Genomic DNA, 16,952 nt, shown 5'->3' on the forward strand with positions numbered 1-16,952 from the left:
CATCCTGAAGTGGGACTGACAACACTTCATCCCTCTTTCTCCAGTGGGTGGGTTTATTTTTCTTCTCTACTACACTGTGGATGACTCGGAGAAGCTGGAAATAATGTCCCACTTATCTTTTTGAGCTTTAAAGTGGAGGAAAAAAAGATTATCAAGATGCTGCTGCTGTTAACTCTGCTGATGATGTGCTTCAGCCCGAGCATACTGGGGCAACTGGAGGAATCCAAGCTTGGAAATGTTGGAGATATTGATTACGACTTGGCAGACTTTGAATTAGATATTGTAAGACATTTAAAAGATGGAGTTGCTGCACATTCTGGTGTTTGGATTCCCCCCCCCCCCCCCCCACCTGACTCTCTTATTGTGTCCACAGGCGCCGCGCAGGGTTCCTCGGCAGGTGAAAACTTTACTAACCAAGGTAATGTCAACTTTTCTGCAGGTTATGAAGCTATTTGAGCCTTGAGAGTGTTTGATATCAGGTCGATAACGTGTTGTAGCTTCTGGACAAACACTGAGGCCGCATTTTTTTTCTTAATTTAAGAGATTTTAAAGGGGATACATTGAAATTCAAGGTGAAAAAGCAATGCTTTTTACCTTGGTTTCTTAGATCTGATAAATATTGATATCTTATAATCAGTCAAAGCTCAGGGAGTTAATGAGTTAATGCTCTGAGCTGTCTAAGGTTAACGAAATGAAACGTCCCTTGCCAAAGCATTTGATTAGTGAACTGGAATGCATGACCCAGTTTAAGTTGTTTAGCACAGCGTATTTTGTCATTTTTAAACTTGTGCGCTTTGGGTGTGACGCACAGGAGGTCCGCCAAGCGCGCAGATGTGCCAGAGGAGCTGTAGTGCACTGGATCATGGTTCATGGGGGGAAACAAATTCCTCTGTCTCTGTTTTGGTTAATGTAACTATGGGGAAGCCCAGTTTTCTGGAGATGGATTGTCTAGAGTAATAGAAATTGCAATTTGAATTAATTTGGAGAAGTGTCAATATGTGCAAAAGAAATGCGTAAAATCATCAAACCAATTATTGATTTTCAGTGGAGGAAATAAAAACCTCATGCGTAAATGTTTCCTCTGAGCAGCAGACCAAACCTCACATCCAGGAACTCTCAATCAAGACCACCATCATCTCCCGCTACGCCTTCACCGCTGTGTACTGCGCCATGCTCAACCGGCACACCAACGCTGCTGAGGGCGTCTTCCACTTTCAGATCCCCGCTGGCGCTTACGTCTCCAACTTCACCATGTAAGAGCCGTGCAGGTCACTCCATAAGCAATAATAACTCACAGACAGTGGATCTAAAATTGAAATAGGTCAAATCAAAGCCGAATTAAGATACAATTTATGATTTTATTAACACTTTTATCACCTGGGAACCTTGTACTATAAGAAGACTATTGGTTTCAGAAAATATTCTGAAAGATATAATAATCTTCAACAGTGGATTGTGCAATAAAGCGTCTACTTGACCTTCCATCACACATTTTGTCCAAAGTGTAACCAGAGTTGAGAGCAAATAAACCCAAAGAGTGATTTTACTCTCTTGGATTGTTTCATTCTAAGTATTTTAAGAAGCCTGAAGATGTGAAAGCAACAAGTATTTCATAAAAAAAATGGGCAAGAATTACAGAAAAGTCCCAAAAATGAATGTTAAATGAAAGGAAATATTTCCATCTTGTGGCCAATCATATTTATCTTGAGTCCTGATTCACAGGTTGGAATATCATTAAAATGGAGAGCAGATATTGAGCCATAAACACTATAAATCTTTTTAGAAGGCTCAAACAAACAAAAGAAATGTCGTTGGGAGAGAGGAGTTCCCTCTAAAGAAGGACAAATCATCAAATAACTATCTCATTATGTCAGTCTTTGCTCTAATTTGTCCCCAGGAAGTCATTAAATTTTGCAGATTAGAAAGTTTTGGAAGATATTTTATGGAGGAAATTTAAAAGGGGATTTAATGAAATGACAGATGTTGTAAAAGCTGTAAAAGCTACAGGGATTTTAGCTCCAAAGTGTGTGTCATGTATCAGTATTACATTTCAGTCCCAGTGTAATCACAGTCTGTCCAATTTTTCAAAAGAGAAATACTCTGCATTATTTTAAAAACTCAGAAGTTGTTTCGCAACCTAACTGCTGTTATGAAGATATTTCCAGAGAACACTCTTCTAAACATCTGTTTGAAATAACGTTTGCTCAATTTGTCCCACATAAACCAAAAAAAATGTCTTTCCAATACTTTATGTTTTAATACAAATAAATAATTTAATATGGTGTGTGTCTTTCACAAAAACAGTAAGAATATATACCATTTCACTAGCTAGATAAAGAAATAAAGTCACAACATTGAAAACATGGGTTAAATTTACTTTTTATGGTGCAACAGATGCAATATTTTTTGAGTTTTTGAGGATTCTGGTAGCAAAATGTTAAAAGACCTCCAGAACATATAAAAGGGGCACAAACTGGAGCTGGAGGGATTTATGATGTCTCAGTTGCCATGGAGATGTGAGCAAAGTGCCTTCAAATAATAGACAACTTTTTTTTTTTTTTTTTACTGCTTAACACCAAGGTTCATTCATGTGCAGGACTGTTAGCTGTAAATAGGGAGCAATTGGATTTTGTCCACAAATTCACTCTTTTGTCCAAGAAGCCCCCATTTAAACTGTGACAATAGGTGGGCCTGAATATGAGGAACAGCTCTAATCCTCTGACCTTTGAACCCGTGCACCAGGATCATCGGAGGGCGTGTATACCAGAGTGAGGTCATGCCGAAGCAAAAGAGGGTCAAGCAGGAGAACGGCAAACCCAAGAACAAAGAGTCAGGTGACGCAAGGTAGGACAAACCTGACTGTGTGTGTGTGTGTGTGTGTGTTTGTGCACGTTTTAAGTATGTGTGTGGCCACTCCTGCCATCTGATCCCCCTCGGGCGTCTCCTCATAATTACACAGCAGACCTTGCTCCCTCTAATGTTCCTATTTTGCGAACAGAGATTAATAATATCCCGACTAAAACCTCTTCTACAGCAGCTAGGCAATCACAGAGAGCAAGTGAGTGTTTTACGTGCGCGTGTGTGTGTGTGTGTGTGTGTGTGTGTGTGTGTGTGTGTGTGTGTGTGTGTGTGTGTGTGTGTGTGTGTGTGTGTGTGTGTGTGCGTGTGTGTGTGAGCAGACAGAGGCAAGTCTGGAGTTACAGCGTTGCTCCAGAGTCAGGACTTGTCATATAAATCTGCGTGTGACCCTGCAGAGGCAAAGGGGTGACATATGGAAGAAGTGACCTCACGTTTCCAGCTGTTAAGGGCAAAAAGCGACATTTCATAAAATGAGATTTTGTGATTCACTGACTCCACTGTAAATGAGGAGCAGGAGGAGGAGGAAGGGGGAAGGAGGGGTTGACGTGTGGAAGATGTGAGATTAGACAGAAGCAGCAATGCCATATTCATAACATCACCACTTGGACTGTTAAGGTTGCCGCTCCCCCCTCATCTGTACTCCTCCCTTTCCTAATTGCTCCAATGTTTCTCTTTTGCTGTCATCTTTATTTAATGGTCTGTTTACAGCTTATGCTCTTTAAATTTCATATTTCACCCAATCTGTTAACACTGAAATGTGAAGAGGGCTTGGGTCATAAAAACAGCATAATGACACACGTTAAACTGGCTTAGTTTTTAACATATAATGTATATAAAGCCCAAACACAAAACATAGCAAATATAAATGCCCCAAAATACACTATGAAACCAGTAGTTTCAAAACAATTCAGTTTAAATCTATAATGTTAATAATAAGCTATTATGTGTAGAATTTGGAGGTTTCAAACTTTTGCACCCCCTAGTGGCAGTATCAGGTAATACACTGACAATGTACTGCAATCCAATCTATGGACTGACACTGAAGGGTCAAAAGCAGCATATAGAGGACACAGATTTTAATTGGGATTGTCTAATTTTTCTGCAAACAAAACTCATAAATAATCCTCCACTTATGAGCTTTTGACTAAACCAGAGGTTGCAACATTTCTTCAAATAATTTTCTATCTAGTGACGTGTTAATGAAGGAGTACACAAATCAATTTTTACTGACACCATAAACATTGCACTTATCTGCAAAAATAAATGCAGCAGATAATAACAGTAACAACAAGAAGAAACTATTATTTATTTTGTGTGGAATCTAATCAAAATTATTATGCATAAAACCTTTCTTTGAATTTATAGTATCGTTGCATTTCCATTACTACCATTATTTCCCGTAAAGCTTACTAGCAGTTTTTTAATATACATTTTGAATGCACTTTTTACTGTAATTAAAAATGTCAAAGTTTCACATTTGAATCATGATATTCTTTCACTACCACACTGAGATGAATGGCTACATAGAAGTTAGGAAATAGGCATTTAAAAGTGTACAGTTTGAAAAATACCATGCAATAACTTAAAGTCACTATTTATATATTTCAGCATTTGGAGGCATCCATTGATTGTATCCAAAAAGACACATAAAGTATGAAAATGCGATTTGTAGCAGACTGGATAACATGCAACACAGCAGCATAGTTGTTTAAAGGACCAGTGTGAAGAATGTAGTGGCATCTAGTGGTGAGGTCGCAGATTGCAGACAACGTACAGTAGCTTCAAAACTCACAAAAACTGAAAAAAGGATTACACACTAATAAAAACATATTTATGAATATTATATTTCTGCCAAGTCTGTTCCACTAGACGCCACTAAATTCTACACACAGCCCCTTTAAATATTTATGATGTCAATATTTTTAACAGAAATATATTTTATCTGTATAATCCTCCAGTGAAGTATTGCTGACATTAAAGTGATCAGATTCTCCCGCTGTTTCATCCCCCACCAGTTCCGAGCCGGAGGTGGAGGTTTTCAGGATGGCGGCCAGCATCCCGGGTAGAAACAGGGCCATCTTCCTGCTTTCCTATGAGGAGCTCCTGCAGCGCCGTCTGGGACGCTACGAACATGTGACCAGCCTACGGCCCTTGCAGTTGGTCAGCCGCCTCAGCCTAGAGGTCACCATCGTCGACCACTCGTTAATCACAGACTTGCAGGTGCTGCCGCTTCGCAGTGGCCGGACCAACAGTGGTTCTAGCACCTCATCTGGGTCTAACGCACCTAAGACACCAGGTTTACGAAAGTCTTACATTTTATATCTGTATCACCAATTTTTTATTTTTTTATTTCATGCTATATGTGCATGTAGGGTGAAATGTAGCAAACGCAGAAACACATTTCCTTTCTTTGTGCTCCAGCCAAGCTTGAGCCTCCCGTTACCACTGTGGTCAGAAACGAGAACAACGTCTGCAGGATCACCTTCAGTCCTACCATCATCCAGCAGGCCAAGATCACCACCAATGGCAACCTGGGAGACTATGTGATCCGCTACGATGTCCAGAGAGACATGGGGATCGGAGACATTCAGGTGAAAGCATGTGATGACATATAAAACAGAAACCAGACAGCGAAAATGCTTTTAAAAAATAGAATAGTTTACATATTTTGGATGCATGCACACACATTTCCCTTCCAACTACACACAGACACACACACACATTCATCCACCTGTTAGTCATTAATTTCTCTGGCTTCCTGCCACCGGTCGTACTCCACTGCCAAACTCTTCTGTCTGTCTTCAGAACAATCTTAAGTTTTGCCAATCATACATAACTACTGCACCTGGTCCCACTGCCACTCACTCCTGTATATCTGTCTCTCTTTCCCAGGTTTTAAATGGCCATTTTGTCCACTACTTTGCTCCCAAAGACCTCCCTGTTGTACCCAAGAACGTGGTGTTTGTGATCGACACCAGCGCCTCCATGGTGGGGACCAAGATCAGACAGGTAAAGCAGGGCGCTCAATAAAAAAAACAGAATAGAGGAAGACATTTACTGTGTGCTAAATTAAAGTAAAACATCATTAGGAAGTTGTACTATCATTGGAGAAGGAGAATGTTTTGAATTTTACTCTTAAAGTACCAGTGGTAATGGAAAATTAGGTCACCAAAATAGGTTTTCCTATAAAAAGGTTGGGAGCTATTGTTAACATAAATAGTAGTGAATGGGATAAACATGCCAAAACACCAGCATGGTCCTTTAAATTTTGATTTGTCACTCCCAGTTAATCTGTGAGCAGTTCTGCAAATGCCTGAATCTGATGGGCCTTAATTAGAGTAGATATATGTGCTGTAGCCCATCTTACCTAATGCAGCTATAGCTTCTACATTGGAGCAGGATACCAGATATGAAATCACTCTTACTTTCCCCGAGTGCGTCAGGGAAAATCTGATGATTTTTCAGACAGGCTTGCTCTCAAGCAAAGCAATTTACAATTCTTTCAAGCAGAAATTCAAATGGTTGTATTGCATCAGAAATCTGACACCCCACCACCTCCTCACGCCCACACTGGAATATCAATATCAGACCTTTTCCTCCATCTGCAATAGCACGATAATCCCCCCTTCCCGCCCCCCTGCTACCACCACCCCCATTCAGACTCAGAGCTGATCTCTGCAGCTGCCAAGAGCGAAGAGTGCAGAACCAGAGAAGAGAGCAGGGAAACTGAAAAACAGATTATCAGCGAGAGAGAAAAGTGGAAATATACTGTACAAGGCTGTGCTGCGAGGGAGGAAGGTCAGGGTCTATGGGGTAATGGAACTTTCTAGACAATAGCCCGCTCGACCCCTTGATCCATCCCCCCACCCATTGCCAGCCCCCAGTGGGTCGCAGGAACAGAACAAGTGCGTATTATTGTGTTGATATGGCGCCACAATAGAGGGTTTCAGTGTGGGTCAGGCTGTGGTTCTGACCCCTGCTGTATACAGCCCATATTGATGTCCTTAAATCCCCCCCCCCCCGGCACCAAATTACTGTATATGTAACACCCACTGTAAGGGCTGTAGATCTGGATATGCTGAGACTGTGAAGCTGCAGGATTTAAAAAGCAGGAAGAAGTTTTTAAGTTTATGTTTTTGTTGGTCTATGTACTTAAATGTGGACATGCAAGACAAGCCCATTCTAAGCTAAGAGAGGGACAGTCTAATGTAGACAAAAACATCATTCTTCTGCAGGAGTTGAATTAATGTTTCAGCTGAAACTGAAGGAATACACAATCTGTGCATTCTGAGAAAACTATACAACATCTGCATTTGGAGCTCATTCAAAAGTCATTGAATATATACTCAGTAGCACATCAAACTCAAAAACGGACATCTTTTAAAGTTCCCATAAAGCAAAGACTTGGGTATACATGCTTTTAACATGGCAGTGTAGTGTAACTATAAGTCAAAAACCTAACAAACTCTCTCTCTTTTTTTAAGATTTAAGTACTTAAAAGCTCAGATTAACTAGCTTTCTGTTATTTTACAAACATACTTGATGCTAATTTTCACCATTATTAACCCCACCCTTGAGTGCTTTATTCATGGGAGTAGTGTTTAGGGATTATTCCTAGGAAGTGAGGACATTTTGGCCGGTCCTCACTTTCTGACACACCTTCAAAGGGCTGTTTGAGGTTTCGGAGTTGGTTTCAGGGTGTGTTTGGGTTCAGTTTAGGCCTTTAGTTTTGATGGTTAGGGTTAGGGGCTAGGGAATGCATTATGTCAATGAATGTCCTCACTAAGATAGCTATACAAGCGCATGTGTGTGTATGTGTGTGTGCGTGTGTGTGTGTGTGTGTGTGTGTGTGTGTGTGTGTGTGTGTGTGTGTGTGTGTGTGTGTGTGTGTGTGTGTGTGTGTGGGGAGGGGTGTGTGTGTGTGTGTGTGAGTGTGAGTGTGAGTGTGAGTGAGATCAAAGCTGAGGAGCACCACAGGTGGTCAGAGGGCTGGGTGTTTAATTGATGGTATGTTTTGTTTTGTTTTTACCACTGTAATGCCTATAGCATTACAATATAATAAGCATGAGATCATAACCAGGTTGCGTATCCAGAGTAAATTCAATATATGTAGAATACAAGTAAAGTAAATATTGGCACAAGATGTGAAATAGATGTCCTGCCAGCGGCATAATTATCACAAACCCATATCAAGACCTATTTCAATTCCATTTTTAGCTCACATCATATTATAGATGAGGAAACATTGATGAATGATGCAGAAAACAGAAAAGACATTGTCACATTTTGTGTAAAAAAAAGAAGCTAATTATGGAGAATTTCGAGGGAAACAATTCTTAAAGATGGGGAGATATGAACTGTGTTTTTCAGACTTGATAATGATAATTTTTAAGGATTTATACATTAATGCACTTTTCAAAAGGAACATATACATATTTAACTTCTATTAAACAAACCCTGCTGTTTGTTGTCCTTAATTTACAAAATGAAGACAACAACATAACAAAACATGCTGCCCCTATGCTTTCAGTATGTTAACTGTCCAATGCTTTTAAAATGTATTTTCTTAGGAAGAACATTGAAGGGTTTTATTCAGCAATCTTAAACAGAAGAATGTGTTAATTGAATCTCAAACCGACTCATTTTCACATTTGGATGCACATCCACTGTGTATAATGTTTTTTGGCATTAATTATTTCTCTTTCTCTATGACTCTCTTTCTCAGACTAAAGATGCCTTGTTCACCATCCTGAAGGATCTGCGCCCTGGTGATAACTTTAACTTCATCAGCTTCTCCAATAAGATCAAAGTTTGGCAGCCGAATGGTCTCGTACCAGTCACACCCCTTAACATCAGAGATGCCAAGAAGTTCATTTACATGCTGGTGCCCAATGGAGGTGAGATGTTATTTCAGCGCCAATGGAAAAACTGATGCCCTACAGAGTTATACCATATTCCAGTAGTTCTCATAGTTTTTCTTCTTTACACGATTCCTATAATTTCAGTCAATGCTGTCTGCACATCTGATAGTTGTGTTAGTGTTTTTTTAATGGTTTGCTGAAGACTTTTCCTGGTGTAAAAATGGTTATAGTCAAAGATTTGGACTAGAAATGGTGTCCCCACTGAAAAACCCATAACTACTGGTAGTAGGCTGAAAGTGGAAAAACATCTTTTTTATGAGCGTTCATTTTCATTTTGCCAATAAAATGTATACAGTTTGACTTTCTAACTGTTTTTCCATTTCTTTGACATTTTCATGAGCAACAATCTCTGATGATATCCCTCCACTGTAGGCACAAACATCGATGGTGCCATTAATACTGGCTCCACTCTGCTTCGTGAGTACCTCTTGGGCCCTGACGTCAACCCGAATAGTGTCTCTCTTATTATTTTCCTGACTGATGGACGGCCCACAGTTGGTGAGATCCAGTCCACGACGATCCTGGGGAATACCCGCTCAGCTGTGCAGGAGAAGTTCTGCATTTTTAGCATTGGGATTGGAAATGATGTTGATTACCGGCTGCTGGAGCGCATGTCTCTGGAAAACTGTGGGATGATGAGACGTATCAATGAGGATGCTGACGCCAGTGCTATGCTCAAAGGGTGAGAATGTGTTTTCTGCTCTGTGTCTCCATGAAGCCAGTAGATATTATAAAGCATTTATAATCTTTACCCTCAATGCCAATCTTATTCTCCTCACTAACTGTTGGTTGATTTTCCATTATGTCTATATGGTGGCCATCTTAAATTTGTAAAAAATTTTACTCCTAGAAGAATAGGGATAAGAAATCCAATGGTGTTAATTATGACAAAACAATTGAGAAAACATCTTTTATATCTGAATTAAAAAGTATCTGAAATTGCACTTGAACCTGCTTTTGAAACTGTTCTAAGACCATGCTGACAACATGGTCTCAAAGTGGTCTAAAACTTGTATGAAACTGATCAAAGACTGGCTTGACAATAGTTGGTGCTAGATTGGATCAGCTGGAGGGACAATTTACAAAACTCTGGTAAGACATAAACTTAATCTTGATCTAACCCCGAGCGTACTTGCTAGTTTGTCTCTTTATCTGATCCAACAATGTGGTTTGGAAGTGGTCTAATACCGGCCTGCAACTGGTTTAAAAGTGGTTTGATGTAGTTTAAAACATATCTTAATCTGGGCCTGACACTGGAGAGACAATGCACTAAAATCTGTGTGAAACTAGTCTAAAACAGCCTGAAACTGATCTAACACTGTTCTACCCATGTGGTCTACAAGTGGTGTAATATTGGTATGAACCTGTCCTAAAATTGGTCTAAAACTAATCTGAATATGGCCTCATGCTGGACTGAAAGTGCTCAAAATCACCTGTTAAACATGCATTAAAATGGCACGACACTGGTCTGAAGACACAAGTCTCTTCTCAATGTTACACCTGCTGTCTGACAACATAAACAAAGACAAATACATTTTTTTCTTATTATTTCTTCTTAATTTCATATATTTGGATCTGTATATAAACTAAGTGTTTCCAAAAATCCATGATATGGTCACCATATTGTCATCTGTTAGATACATACATCTGTTTCTTGTTCCAACTTCACTGTGGTGTTTTTTGCAACGCACTTTCCAAAATCACTAATTAATCTAAATGGATTTTCCATTTGTTTCCACTAAACACACACTTGACATTGAGCATTTAGATCATGAAGCAAAACTAATTTGTATGAGGACATCATTGATTATTAAATAAGGGTATAATCCACCTCTTATTAAACAATTAGCTATCCTTAATCCCTCGCTTCTCCCCTCTCACACATCCCGCCATCTTTCATCGTGCTATGAGGGAACGAAGACCGCAAATGTGACGGTGCTGACAACAGACCTCTTTAATCAACTTCAACATGTGACAGCCACAGACTACAACAGCCACCCTCTTTCTCTCTCTTTTTTTCCTTATCCTTTACACACAACCCTCCTCTCTCTCTCTTTCTTCCGCACTCGGACACACAAGGTGTTTGTTCAGTTGAGCAGGAATGTGTGTGTGTTGTGAAACCTGCGTCTGAGTATGTACGTGAGGTTAACAGATAGACTCCACAGATAATAGCCTCGGTACTGCTTGAACAAACACGCTGGTTAAGAGGTGAGGAGGTTTACTGCGGTGTGACAACAAGGACAGGACAGAGGACTTATGCACACACACACACACACACACACACACACACACACACACACACACACACACACACACACACACACACAGTCTTAACTTTATACACACTCTTTTATGAATGTGTGCATAGACTCTGAAGAGGGGTTGCAGTAGCTTAGAGGGGTTTGGACAAGCAGATTTATGGGCGGAAGGTGACTAGTTTGAATCAACAAAACATTTGACGAAATCTTTTGCTCCTTTAAAAACTAATGCAGCCTTGAGCAAAGGCACTGAACCCAAAAACTGCTCTGCTTGAACAGTAGAAGAATAGGGTAACAATTGGCTACTGTTTGTGTAAAAATAAGCAATAAGAAATAAAGCCAGGAACATGTGATACTCTAGGGCTTCGTGACAAGCATCTAAGATATTGGTAAGCAGACAAAGAAAGATCCAGCAAGTCCATTAACTTGCTCCGACATCTTGCTTTGAACTTGATCTTGATCAATGTTGCAAGTGGAAACTATCCCCAGCAGAAAAAAAACAGTACTTTTCTAAGTGTTTGAACAATGATCCAAAGCACTGACACTTAAATTACTCATGTTTCCTAACAAATGATGTTCATGAAAAGAATAACTAGTCTTTCTTTCAGGAGCGAAAGCAGAAGTAGCATGAAGTGTTCATATCACTGCAAAACCTTTAAAGTGAGGGATTTATTTCGTAGGGTGTGTGTCACAATCTGTCTCCTACCTAAAGCAGAAGCTATTCTCAGAACGTAACTTAAATCAATTAGTTTTAGTTGCACAAACATAACCCAAACCTTAGTCATAGAGGTGGTAGACCATAAAACAGTCTTAGGTATCTTTTTTAATGCACATATGGGTATTATTGGGAGATACTCACCAATGGGGACTAAAGATCAGATAATGCTCATATAAGTTGTTTAGATATATGGTAGTCTATATTTTGCTGTTTAGATATAACATTGTGTTCAAGTGACATGCTACGACCATAATATTTGCACTTGTACATATCTGACTGGCAAAAGTTGATCGGACATCAAAGTTCTGGTCCAGTGACCCTTGGTTTATTCACCAATGAATAGTTGTCAATGAAATGAGGAAGCCAACATTGTGTCAACATGCTTTGAGAATAAATACCTTGATTTTTGATTTGCAGGGGTCATTTTACTGTCTGTGCATTAATCTACAATCCCAGGTGTCTTCTTGTCCCACTTTAGGTTCTACGATGAGATAGGAACTCCTCTGCTGTCTGACATAAGGATCAACTACACTGAGGACTCGGTCCAGTACGTTACTCAGCATCTCTTCACCAACTACTTCAATGGTTCGGAGATGGTCATTGCCGGCAAACTGACCAACCAAAGCATAGAATCACTTCACGTTCAGGTAACCGCTAGCAACAATGACAAGAGCATCATCCTGGAGACTGACGTGCCACTGAAGCAACGAGAGATAGAGACTGAGAAGCATGTGAAGGCTGCTACCGCAGCAATGGCAGCTGGATCTAAGGCTTTGGGTTCGATTGCGGAGGACTTTGTAGAACGTGTCTGGGGTTTCCTGAGCGTCAAGGAGGGACTTCGGTCACGGTTTCGCAGTCAAACCAGCAAGGACAGGGAATACCATATTCAACAGGCCACCAATTTGTCTATGACCTACCACTTCCTCACTCCTCTCACCAACCTGGTGGTGGAGAAACCTGAGGTCTTGGCTGATGGCACCATGGCCCCGGCGCCCACCATCACCCCAGCTGCTGATGAGGATAAGCCTTCCTCATCTCTCTCACCTGCCAATGAGCTGCCAGGTGACACAGAGGATGGAAAGCCACAGAAACCTGATGGGAAGAAGCCAGGACGCCCAAGCTCAGCTCTAAGCAACAAACCGGGTAAGGTTTTGTCTCCTAAATGTGGTTATTGTACAGAATGTGTGTAAAGTCTGCTGCCAGAGAGACCAATGAGTAGACAATTATAACAATAATAAATAGCTAAATATACAGCTGACATTTGTCATTGTGAGGGACAGCTGTTTATATTTGTGTATTTAGTCATATTTTGGCAAATTGTTGCAAAAATATTAGCAATAGAAAGTCCCTTAGTGTATAAATTGATGGCAGGGAAGTTGATTGTGCTGATCAAACTGACTACATCTAATGGCTAAAGAGGTTGATACTTAAACAATAGATTTTCGGTTGAATATTTACAAGCAAACATCAAGAAATCAATAAAAGTAACAGTATATATCACGTTTCTTTCCCTTTAGACACTGTTTTACACCAATACCTGTCCCACAAACAGTTAACATCACGCAAATGGAAGCTTTTAAGAGGAAGCATTAAACAATGGCAGCCCTTTGACTCATCACCGATGATAAACATTATTTTCCTTGTAGGTAAAGTTGAGAGGAGACCAGCCAAGAAATCTGTCACCATCTCCAAAACATCAGGTAACTTCATAACCTTCCCCTCATGTAAACAGTTGTACATTTTCCCCTGCTTGTTTCATCTGATGGCCTCTGAACCCTATATACTGTATACAAGTATGCAGTGGTTATGAGGATCTATAGGAAGGCCTGAAAGACAGGAGAGGGGGAATGTACAGTAAACTCTCTCTGTGTGGGGGGCGGCCTGTAATTTGGATGTTCGTCAGACAGTCGGCAATGATCATACGGCAAGGCGTTCAGGGATACCTCTGAACATGACCTGAAAAGAGGAAAGAACACACAAGGTCTAATTGAAATACCAACACAGGGTCTACGTGGCACTTTAAACATGCAAGTGCGTGTTTGTGAGCACACATGCACATACACTGCAGCTGAATGGGAAAGCATTCAGAGTTGGGAAGTGGATGTTTGTGTTACACTAAATAGAGGGACCCCATCAGAGGTGGTTAGTGAGGGTTAATGACCCTGTCATTACTGTTGCTCTATCATCTCATCTCTTCTCTATTCATCTTAGCTGGTTCTCACAAGTCAGAGGAGACTTCAGCTAAAGATGTAAACGATGTGACAGAACAGAAACTAAGCTTTACCTTTAAAAATCAGAAAATAACCCCTCACTACAGATCTGCCATTGCCTGTATTTTTTGTCATTTTATACTAGGCTTTCTCATATGTAGAGATATGTCCAACTTTGTAGTGTATTTTGTGACTTTATTTGATGGCCAACAATAGGCAGGACATGACTGGAAATGACAGGAAATGGAGACCTTCGTAACAAAAGGTCCCCGGCCAGATGCAAACCTGGATGTTTTGGTTCATGGTTGGCGCATTAACACCATGGTCACCAGGGTGCCCAAATTAGGGGGGGAAAAGTGTTTTTATTTTATTTAGTTATTTTTACTATTTCTATATTAGAACAAGGATGATTTGGTCATTTTGTAACTACCAGCCCAGTTCCTCTTCTTTCTCTGGCACTAGTGCTCTCTTATTTTTTTAATTAAACTGTTCCTCTCCTTTACTCATACCAACATGCAGGTCAAGTCTCTCAAAGGGTGACCAGATAATATGATGAATGAAAAAACAAAGATTTTTCTCAAATCTTTTTTTTTTCTTGTAAAATGTTGTTTGCCTCTCTTATTCTCTAAATGTGTTTCAAATTAAACAATCTGGGAAGTTTAGAGGTGAAAATCTCTCTTTGGTTTAACTGTCACTGACACCTGCAACCCGTTACAATGGGTCACAAGACTTTGTTTTAAGGGGTCACAAGCCAAATAGTTTGAGAACCATTGGTCTAATGAATCTATTGTTACTGTTGACACACAGTTTTTAATCAGACATACATTAAATGCATTCAGAATTGATCTACTTACAGGCTCACTTTTTATATTCCTGATGTTTTTTAATCTTCTGTTTGTGTCCCTGCCTTTGACTTTGACTACCTCAGCGGACGGTGACCCTCACTTTGTAGTTGAGTTCCCCCTCAGTAAACTGACAGTGTGCTTCAATATCAACGGCGAGCCTGGGCACGTCCTTCGCCTGGTCTCTGACCACAAGTACTCTGGTAAGACTTGTGACGCATCAATAAATAAAAATCTTATTTCACATCATGATTACATAATTTATTCCTTCTGTGGGTCATTTATGTCTTCAGGTGTGACCGTGAATGGTAAACTAATCGGGGCCCCAGCTCCACCAGGTAGCCACAAGACACAGCGTACCTACTTCAGCACCATCACCATCGTGGTGGATCATCCCAAACGCGCCTACATCGAGGTGACCCCTAAGAAAGTCATCCTGGACGGGCGGGACCGCATGGTCCTGCCCTGCCACTCCACAATTTCTGTGGACAGCGGCGTGCTGTCAGTGGCCATCGTGGGGAAGTCCAACGTGACTGTGACAGTCGGAGGAAACATCAGCTTTGTGATCCTGCTGCACCAGTACAAGAACCCAGCTCCCTACCAGAGAGACCATCTGGGGTTCTACATCGGTAACAGCAAGGGGCTGTCCAACAACTGCCATGGCCTGTTAGGTAAGTCTAGACAAGAGTTTGATCTTTTCACTTGTAATGAGTGATGACTGAGTAGATGGATACATTTAATCATTATTGGTCATTTAACATGACTAAAAGCCTGATATCAACCACTAAAAACTGCAATATTCATTAAATTCCACTGTATCAAAAAGTTGTGCAGTACTTTGATGAAAAGTGTCTTGAGGGAAAAAGGCCACAGCGTCATTACTACCTAAGTTTAATGAAATCTGCTTCAGTATTTCTTTGGTGGAAATTTCGGCCTGAAGGGGTCACTAAAAACATTACTGGCCATTAAAAACGTATTACCGGTCATGGGGAGGACTGCTCAGCCCATAAAAACACTTGTATAACGTGCTGCATGCCTCCGGAGTGACCTTTAGTCCAGCTCTTTTTTAATCCGTCTCTTGTGAGTCCCTCAACTTTATGCAAGGGCAACGCAGTATCCCTCAATATACCTCGTCATGGATGAAAGTGACAAGGGGAAATTTTAACGCTACATATATCAGATACCTTCCAGCGGAGCTATAGCACAGCATGATTGTTCTCTGAGTCCTGATCACAGATACTGAATTACTTTTATTAAATGTAGGTGTGTAAAAACAAAAACACGTTGCTGTGTCTCTCTTGTGCCACTCTGTTCTGAACCTGCAGTGAAACCTGTCTGACTCTGCATGAGTTTCAGTGTTAAATACTGTTTGAGAGTCTTTCTTTAGTTGTCATTGGAGAAAGGAAGGCTCTGCACACTTAGGTTCAATGTGTATTTATTGATAAAGCAACGGTTTTGGACACTAGACCTAAAATGGATAAAGATTTAGTCACCAAAAGTTTCAATTTGAAATCCTCAATACTGTATATTTCTGACACTGGCCTTCAAAGACTTTAAATTAATTTAAACCTCTGATTCGATGTACTTTTAGGTCAGTTCCTGTCTGAAGAAGTGGGACTGTCCAAGCTTCCAGCAGAAGGAGACGTGAAACCCTCGCAGGTCCTGAAGGTGAAAAACCGTTCAGTGCCGGTTGTTCAGAAGAGCAGACGGATCTACAGCGGGACACAGAGCGTGAACTGCTGGTTCGCCAAGAACAACGCGGCAAAGCTGATAGACGGACAATATGAGGACTATTTGATGTCACACATGTTCGACACAGGGGACTGGCCACACGGGACTAACAGAGTGTGAGACGACGACTACCACGAACTGTAGCTGTGGCATTTAATTATTTCATTTAAATCTTAACTCATTTTACCCAGTATCCATAAATATCATGAGCCAATAGACAAGGACAAAACTCCAAAAATCTTCACATTTCAGTGTCCTTTCTACAGTTTTCTCCCTTTTAATATATTTTTTTACTATTTCTAATAGAATTTTAATGTTGTTTGTTATATGATGTGTATTATTTTTTACAGTCATTTTGTAATTGTAAATAAAACATTTAAATCTACATTTTAAGGTTGCTTTTTGAGACAAAC

General features: G+C 40.4%; 1 protein-coding gene across 1 annotated transcript; it reads left to right on the forward strand.

Moving 5' to 3' along the window:
• On the forward strand, nucleotides 1-16,924 carry itih5 (inter-alpha-trypsin inhibitor heavy chain 5). The gene is made up of 14 exons (XM_062443304.1): nucleotides 1-282; nucleotides 374-418; nucleotides 1,090-1,253; nucleotides 2,743-2,844; nucleotides 4,875-5,155; nucleotides 5,281-5,450; nucleotides 5,752-5,868; nucleotides 8,585-8,756; nucleotides 9,153-9,462; nucleotides 12,235-12,899; nucleotides 13,403-13,456; nucleotides 14,895-15,011; nucleotides 15,102-15,479; nucleotides 16,400-16,924. The coding sequence occupies exons 1-14, from the start codon at nucleotides 157-159 to the stop codon at nucleotides 16,657-16,659; spliced, it is 2,961 nt and encodes a 986-aa protein (XP_062299288.1). The 5' UTR covers nucleotides 1-156; the 3' UTR covers nucleotides 16,660-16,924.
• Nucleotides 16,925-16,952: the final 28 nt, after the last annotated feature.

Source organism: Scomber scombrus, chromosome 22, assembly GCF_963691925.1.
Source record: "Scomber scombrus chromosome 22, fScoSco1.1, whole genome shotgun sequence".
Classification (NCBI taxonomy): domain Eukaryota; kingdom Metazoa; phylum Chordata; class Actinopteri; order Scombriformes; family Scombridae; genus Scomber; species Scomber scombrus.

Excerpts from the sequence above, each read along its gene's own strand:
- itih5 (XM_062443304.1), top strand. The coding sequence starts at position 157 with ATGCTGCTGCTGTTAACTCTGCTGATGATGTGCTTCAGCCCGAGCATA. Across the intron at positions 283-373 it reads CAGACTTTGAATTAGATATT|GCGCCGCGCAGGGTTCCTCG; the intron begins GTAAGACATTTA and ends TTGTGTCCACAG. Across the intron at positions 8,757-9,152 it reads CATGCTGGTGCCCAATGGAG|GCACAAACATCGATGGTGCC; the intron begins GTGAGATGTTAT and ends CCTCCACTGTAG.